The sequence below is a fragment of the Stegastes partitus genome, unplaced genomic scaffold (genome assembly GCF_000690725.1).
Source record: "Stegastes partitus isolate 25-593 unplaced genomic scaffold, Stegastes_partitus-1.0.2 Scaffold893, whole genome shotgun sequence".
In the NCBI taxonomy this organism is placed as follows: Eukaryota; Metazoa; Chordata; class Actinopteri; family Pomacentridae; genus Stegastes; species Stegastes partitus.
This window is the reverse complement of record NW_007578624.1, coordinates 206,289-215,084: the sequence shown is the minus strand read 5'-3', so window position 1 is coordinate 215,084 and position 8,796 is coordinate 206,289. Positions and strand designations below refer to the sequence as shown.

At 44.0% G+C, this 8,796-nt stretch overlaps 1 protein-coding gene across 1 annotated transcript in view; it reads left to right on the top strand.

Annotated features, from left to right (window-relative positions):
* slc41a2b (solute carrier family 41 member 2b) overlaps nt 1–6,795 on the top strand; it is a 51,099-nt gene extending 44,304 nt beyond the window's left edge. Inside the window, exon 10 of the mRNA XM_008293540.1 lies at nt 3,312–6,795. Within this exon, the coding sequence (XP_008291762.1) occupies nt 3,312–3,497 (186 nt within the window). The 3' untranslated portion in view covers nt 3,498–6,795. The remainder of the gene's footprint in view (nt 1–3,311) is intronic.
* The last annotated feature ends 2,001 nt before the right edge of the window (nt 6,796–8,796 follow it).

Here is an 8,796-nt window from a genome sequence, read left to right as displayed (position 1 = left end):
TATATATATATATATATATATGAACAGCCAATTTGCTCTATTTACATTTTACAACCTACAAACTTCTTCACACTACTCTGCTCATCAACTCTAGGAAGATGTTTCACTGTGCAGAATGTATCTTCCATCAACTTGTTGACAAGTCACCTGTGGCTCAGGTGGTGGAGCAACCTCCAATCGCAAGGTTAGCGGTTCAATCCCCCGCCCTTGGACAAGACATTGAACGTGAAGTCGCTCCCAATGGCAGGCAGCACCTTGCATGGCAGCTCTGTCACCATTGGTGTGTGAATGTGTGTGTGAATGGGTGAATTAGAAACACACTGTAAAGCACTTTGGGTAGAAGCGCTGTATACGTGCAGACCATTTATTTACAACTTTCTTCTCTCCGTACCGTTCTTTAGCTACGGAGAATGTATTTTATTGATCAGGTGTGTTTTGTTTTCCTGTCAGTCTCTAGTGTTGTCTACTCACCTGCAGTTCACCTGCAAAGTGATGCTGAGTCCAGTGCAGAACTGTTGTTTTCCTAAATGTCAGTTAAATATGAACCCAACACTGAAATATGAGTTTTAGCCATCTGAATCCAAAACACTACATCTGTCCTGAGCTACTTCCAAATACTGAAGGTGCTGTTCCTGAACTATACATTTGATTATAGCGTAAATTATGGATATGATATGGATGATTATGTTACGGATGTTGGAGCCTCAGAAATGCTTCCAGTCCAGTTGCAGTTGTGCAGTTTTGTTGCAGAGTGGACGTCACAGTCTTTGGCTGAGTTCAGACACCAGCTGCAGAGACCTGACAGCAGACGAGTTTCATTTAGGCCTCTCATCGGGTTACTTTCCGAATTAACCATAATTGGTAACCGTTGATATGACCTGCCACCAGCAATGCTTGCTGAAAGGTAAAAGCAATGATTAGTGCTGGCTAGAAATGAGAAGCTGCGATCTGAATGCTTTGTGCACTGTTTGTTGCTAATGAGTTGGATAGTTGTGAGATAGCAGCTTTGTTCGCCTCAGAGTTTACAAATCTGTTTATCTCAGATCATTTGTGACATTTCCATTGTATAATTTGCCATAAAATATTGGAGTGAACGATTAAAGGAAAGCAGTGCTGCAACCCTGGCAGGGTGAAAAACAGTACAGAGCTCGGTCAGAACAGGGTCCCGACTTGATCATCGTTATTGTAGCTGATACCAGGCCATGAGGATGTGCCAGAAAGTCCACCCTGATATACATCCTTCGGATTGGGTTGGAGCATGTTTAGTCATTCGGACACATTGTCTTGGAACTGTGAATATCCCACAGATAGTTTATAATCCATCCAGAAAATGGAGAGTGGACATTTCAGTGTGCAGGTTTCATTAGATGAAGTCAGGAGATCATCAGAGTCATACAAACTCAGTCTCTGGGCACTATATACTGCAGTCTGTACTACATTTCATGGACATCTGTCAATGGTTGCTAAGTTATTTTAGTCTGGACCAAAGTGGTGGACAGACTGACAGCGCCCTCCCAGTGCATGCCTCCGCTGAGCTAAAAATGTCCTGCTCAAGCACAAAGATTGTGAAGCTAACCTCAGTGCCCAAACTCTTGCAAACCTTTTGCGCAACATGTTCCCAGCTGGCAGCTGGAAATCACATGGACCACGTCGCTCAGGTTGGAATCAAAGTACCAACAAGAATTAGAGGGCAGCAGACCTGATGCTTATAATTTTATTACAGACCAATACAGCCTATTAATTACTTTAAACTGGATTAGTTTCAATGCAGCATCTGTCTTGCAGAGAAGCATTTGCTCAACCAAAACCTTGCACTGATCATCACCACTATCATCGACATGTACCGTTTGCTTGCTGCTTTTAAAGCCTGCACCGAATTAGCTCTTAGGATGGCGTTCCTTGATTGGATTCAGTTTACAGAATATGACTGATAACAACCGTGGTCACTTAGCGGGCCAATATCAGTGGGTCAACATGGATGACCAGCTTTAGAAAGACCCATATCCACTTTACTAGAACTACTAAAACTGGTTTCACAAATTATTCATACTTTTAAAGAGACACCCACCGTTGTGCATGTTTCCAATATCTGTCTGGACCCCAGGCTTCCTCTGGATGTCCAAGCTCCTCCCCCTGTCTGTAAGGCTCAGTTCAGCCACTCTACGAAGGAAACTAATCTTGGCTGCTTGCATCTGCAATCTCATTCTTTGGTCACTACCCAGACCTCATGGTTTCCGGCTCAGATTGACTAGTATATTGAGAGGTTCGCTTTCTGACTCAGCTCCCTCTTCATCGCGATGGCTTGGGACAATTCCCGCATTACTACTGACCCTGCACCGATCTGTCTGTCCATCTTACACTCCACTTTCCTGTCACTCGAAAACAAGATTCTGAGATACTTTGCTTTGAGGCAGCCCAACCTAATACCTATGATACCCATCCATCCATCCATCAATTATCTATACACTGCTTAATCCTCACTAGGGTCATGGGGGGCTGGAGTCTATCCCAGCTGACTCAGGGTGAAGGCAGGTTCACCTGGACAGGTAACCAGTCTATCACAGGGCTACACTTAGAGACAGACAACCAAGCACACTTACATTCACACCTACGGACAATTTAGAATCACCAATTAACCTCAATATGTTTTTGGAAGAAGCTGGAGAACCCGGAGAGAACCCACACTGCACGGGGAGAACATGGAGATTCCACGCAGAAAGATCCCTGGTGTCCTCACCGGGATGTGAACTGGGGATCTTCTAGCTGCTAACCACCAATAATACCCATAATGACCTAATCTTTACAATAAAGGATGCATTTTTCCATTTTATTGGTTTGTACCATGATTGAGCTTAATTTCAGGAATTTAAATAGTTGGACATCACAGGAAATGCACAAAGGCACACTGCCGCCTTTGTGCTGAGAGATGAAAGGACTGATACCATTGTAGTAAAGTCAGAGTAATGGGGGCAGCAGCCAGCTTTAAACTGCCTACCAGCACTGCTACAGTCCAATAGGTCAATTATTTTCCTTTTTTTTGTTTGCCACATAATGACATATGCATGACAGTCTTGGTAGATGAGGGCCAGTTGTCAGACAAGCAGCAGAAACTCTAGGATGTTACTTTTTCAGGTCTTTGTGCCGAGCTAAGCTAACCTGCTGCTCCAGCTACATATTTACCATACAGGTATCAAGTGGGGTAGCAGTGTTCTCTGGTCAAATGGAGGTTAAATGCATAACTGATTTTCTGCTCCACATTGTTGTAGCCATAATATAAAGCTGCCATCTAACTCCTCTCTCTTCTCTTGCAGGTGCTGCTGTTGCTCTGTATAGCAGACTGGATGGTTCACTCCATGTGGCGGAGTGGCAAAGATCCAGACAGCTTTTCCATCCCTTACCTGACAGCTCTGGGTGACCTGTTGGGCACCGCCCTGCTGGCACTCAGCTTCCACTTCCTGTGGCTCATAGGAGACCAGGACAGCGATGTGGGCGACTGAAAGGGCCTTTGACAATAATGTGACAGTGGTGACAGGAACCCTGCCGTCTGCCATCGGACTTCTCACGCCCGTTAAGCCTTGTGGGAATGTGGGCGCTCTCTGTCGCTGGCCAGTACATTCCTCAGCTTCACATACTGGATGAAACTTAAACCACATGATGGTTTAGAAACTATTTTCTGCTCATGGCTTTTTTTCTACACACAAAGAACATTATGTTCCATAAATTTAGACTCAGTTCTTAGTAGCAATTCTGATCTGCATCATTTGCACCAAAGCACTTGGATATGATATTGCTGGTCTTGTTAAGAGGAGCAGGAATACACCAGCCACCGCCCACAACGCTGATGAAACTGTGCTGCTGTTTGCAAGGTGGTCTACTTTGTAAGCCAAGCATCAGTCATCACTTTAAAAATATCTCTTGATCTGGAATATATTTTGGGGATTTACCACCCACTGTTTCATCAAATTTGCTGCCTGCCTTGTGCAGGTTTTGCCTCATCATCAGTGGAGGGACGCACAGAGAGTCAGGTTGAAGGACCAGAGACGGGAAGTCTGGTGTCCATGTGTCTCAGATCGACTCATGAAGAGACTGCCGTTACCAGGGTTTAAAGGGAATAACATGGGTTTTCAGTGATGGTACAAATAGTCTGCTTTCTGTCCTGTGTTTATATTTGTTGTGTTTTGTTGTTTCATATTCTGAGTTATCCTGCAACGTTCTCTACACGTGTAAGGAACAGTTCTCCTATAGGCTACACCTAAGTTACCATGCAGGGGTGTCTCATATATACGGTATATCTGTGTTTTTGATTATGTTTCTAACTTTTTCAGGGGCTCTCTGTGTTTTTGGGGATGGGGACCAGCACGTAAATGACGCCTAGTTTTGTGGGTAAACTCTGTAAGGGTCTTTATTCTGAATTGAGACAAATTATGATTTTATTTTTTTTTTTGGCTAAGATTCAGATTATAAAGACACATGCACAGGAACATGAATAAAATAGACAAAGGTCAAAATGAATGAACTTTATCAGTTAGTTGGAAAGTATCTGCAGCGCTACACCTTCGCTAAGCCCCTCCCCCACAGAGCAACTGCCCAATAACGGTAACACCTGTAAGTTAGCACAGCAGCTCGACGCAGTACTTGGTATTTAAAAAGTTTGGATGAGGGCGTCTTCTGTTATCACCAGTGACCATAAGAGCAGAAATGAAACTAATTCACGATGCTGGATGAGGTGTCCCTACGACAGTAACTACCCCAGTAGTTTATCCATTTGGCACACTACCTGGTGCGGCTGTAGCGTAGAGTGGGGCTAAAGGAAATCACATTGCAATTATATTTACAGATTTTGTGATGTGAGTCACAGTTTCAGTGGGAGTGGTCACTTTAGCATTACAAATATAAAAATGATGGTGTGACTTTTGTTGTGATTTGTGCATCCACATTGCACATCCATGCATGGAGGACTCCTCGTGGACTCACTAACTTGGGGCGATGATGAATTTATGTCATGCAGAATCTCGTGTACTCAAGGCCCTGCTCTTAGCATTAAAGCCAACACTACTGGAGACCACATTACATTCACCAAACATGCTGATTAGTCCTCACTGTGAAACCGTTTTGTCTTTTAAAGTTAAAAATATACAAGTTAAGAGCTTGGACTTCCGTTTTCCTGTCGTACAAATAACACTCAGACGAAGCAGCACTGTGACGCAATACTTATATCCACCGGAGCAGGCAGGTTCAGCCTCAGTCTTTTAACAGTGTAACATACATACAGCCATCAAGTGTGTATTCAAGACTCCATGTTCAAAACAAGTCAGCTGCTGGGAGCATTAGTCAGCTGGAAACTGAGTCTCGCCAGCTACAGCTCAGCGACTATTGTCATATCAGTCAGAAAAATCAGGCGGTGGCCAGAAACGAGAAGCTACTTTTGTCTGTCTGAAAACAAAGACGTGTCGCCTCAGCCAAGTCATTTGCATATGTGTCGTGTAAGAATGGAAAGCTCAACGGGAGCTAAGGGGAGCAGGGCCTAGCGAACGCAGGGATGTCTTTTTGCAGCCATTTATCCTTTCAGCCTCTCTGCTGGGGGTCGACCGATGTATTCTGTTTTCAGGGCTGATACCAGTAATCAAGGACTCTGATAACCAATATTCACTATATATATACTGATATTTAAAATCTTTTTGTCAAAACTGAGAATAACACAAACACTTTGTTCATGCCTTTATTTACGTTCTGCATATTTTTAATAGAAAGATAACTTTTCAGCATTTATCCTTCAGTGTTGATGGGCTTTAACTAACGACGCGTAGCCAGACAGTGAGACCGTGCTGTGGACCGAACATGCTGGTGACCTGAGATAGCAAAAAGCAGCTGTTTCAGAGCCAATCAAGCACGTTTTTTAAGTAATTTATTTTGTTGGGAATGATAGTGGTCCTCAGAACATGAGACCCCATCACCGGTCAAGCCCCAGTTACAGCCTCCTGTTACGTTCTGTAAATGAAAGCAGCACATAGACCATGTAATCCTTTGTATATCTTGTCAACCCCCTGTGTTCTCTCTCATGTTTCCTGTGTTTGCGTTGTGTTCGGGGTCGGGTAGAGGGGTTACGCAGACCAGGACCACAGTGAGTATTTGCACGCCAACCACATGCTGTTTACATATTGTCTACATGCATGTACACGATTAATCAGCTGTTTTCAGAATCAGCTGATTGAACGCCAGATCTCTGCTTGACTTTGTTTACTTTTTTCCAAATGTGTTGCATTCAAAGGGTCAGAGACTCCGAGTGAAGCAGCCCGATATTAAATCAGCCCTCGTAGCTCCAGCAGGAACGGCATGGGGGAAATCATCTTACTTAAAAATACACTCTTCAATTAAACCACCTCCATCTAATTATTGAGCAGCATATTGTGCGCATGTGAACGTAGCCAGTGGCTCTCTTAAACTCCAATATGTGCCTCTTGAGATTCACTGGTTGACAAGGTATTTTTCTCTCTGTCATGCCATTAATGCAATTTTCTTTTCTACTGCATTGTAATACTGTGCAATGATTTTTCTTTTTGTACTCTTTCAGTTCTGACACACTTTTTTTTTTTGAAGAGTTTCATTCTAAAGTGACACATCCACTGCTTTAATTGCTGCCAGGAAACAACTTGCAGATATAAGAGTTGTCAGTTCCTGGGGGGTGATGTGAGTTTGGATTGTGGATGGATTTTCTTTTTGAAGTGAAACTCTTTATGCTTTTGTGGCTCTTATGGGCCAAACTTGTCTAAATAAATGTCCTTGATTTGAAAAGCATCTCATTTCTGGGTATTTCTGTTGAAGGGTTTAGCTGACAAAGTAGCCATCCTCTTCTCAGAATGGGTACACAGCAGCGCTCATTACCGGACTGAAAGGAGGAAAAAAAAAACCAGCCATCACATGAGCTCTGAATGCAGCAGATGAAAGCTTGGCTACTGAGCCAGGAAGGACAAACAGGAGTTATGATTGAAGAGAACTGTAGAAGTCTTCATCCCGTCTCTGTTTGCCTGAAGTAAGCCCTAGATATCATCTGTGTTCTCCGATGGTCTCCATGACAACACGACCAGGCAATGCTCATCCTCTTCTCTTGACCTCAGCGTTTGGAAAAACTTGCATTTCAGCACAGATGTCACACATACGCCTACCTCCAGCACAGCGCAGAGCAGCTCGTGTTTCCGTGTAGAAGCTGGCGTCGAGCCGCTGGTTTGGGAATGGAGCCATCGCAAGATTTTCTCTTTTCCCTTAAAGGCTGAATCTAAATGTGGACCCTCAAGACGGAGCCCTTTCAGTCTTTTATGTGTACTGTGATGTGTTCTCCATCATGGAGAACCAATAAATATACGAGGATGCTGTCCACCTAAAATGGACTGTTAAGAAGCCTAGAGAACGTCCACTTGACTCCCTTTGTTGAACACACCTGTCAGGTCTGCACATTTGGATCCACCTGAAATGACTGTAGTTGTTTGGCTTTGTTAAAACGACTCCCAGGGTTCTATCTGATGCTATGCCAAAGGGTCAAAGCTCCCAATGAGGACACAAAGGTCACTTCATTATTGTTTTTGGGGCCGTTATCAGCCTCGGGGGAGTTTATATTCTCCAATTAAAGAACATATGGGTATTTTATAGGCTGATACCAACATGGTTCGACTCTGTGTACTTAAATTTCACTACCCTCAGGTACCAAAGTATTAATTAATCGTGGCTGGGGCTGGGCCTTTACGACTGAGGCGCATACAAATAGCTCTCTGGTTTAATTCTAGATGCAGATCTGGCACATCTTATCTTTGTCCTCTTGTTTCCAGTGTTTTTTGCAAAGCTTCCTGTTCAATAAAGGAGAAAGTGTATTTAAAAAATATATTCTTTACCCAAAAATGAGAGATGAAACTACATGATTAACGAGAAAATTACCCAAAATCCTTTCTTTAAGGAGTAGTGGAGGAGGAGAATGAGATCATAGATACAAGCAGCTGATATGAGATTCCTCCGTAGGGCGGCTGTGCCCAGTGAGACAGGATGAGGAGTTTGTTCATTGCTGCGTTTTTGAAAGGGAACCAGTAGAGGTGGGTCAGGGGCGTCTTATTAGGATACCTTCTTAGTGCCTTCCTTTGGAGGTTTTCTGGCCATGTCCAACTGAGAAGAGACCTCAGAGGAGACCCAGAACTCACTGGGAGGACTACCTACCTCATCCAGTTTGGGAACGCTTTGGGATCCCCCAGAGCAGGGCCGGTCCTGACCAATTTGGTGCCCCGGGCAAGATTGTAGTTAGCGCCCCCTAGCATCACAGTGAATTTCACTCCTAATTTTCATACAGTAACACAAACTGTATGCATGTATTCAAGCTTTTATTTAAGTATAAACACCACACTAAATGAAACTGAAGAAACAAGTCTTTGTGACACTCGATGGCTAACTGACGTGTATTCAGGCAAATATTTAACCACAAGCGCCGATGCAGGTCCTCTACCGTCGTCTTCAGACGTTAGCGAAGACGGTTCGCTAACGTCTTCGCTAACGTCTTCGCCGCTAACGTTAGCAGCTAAGACGCTACTGTAACGTTTTTGCTGCGAACGTTAGCAGCTAAGACGCTAACGTAACGTCTTTGCTGCTAAAGGTAGAGAAACTGCATCGCCGCTTGTTGATAAATACTTGCCTGAATACATGTCAGTTAGCCTGGCAAGCTTGTGGCGCCCCACGTGGATGTCAGCGCCCTTAGCATTTGCCTATACTGCCTATGCCTAGGGCCGGCTCTGCCCCAGAGGAAACTGTTTCTGGGGAGAG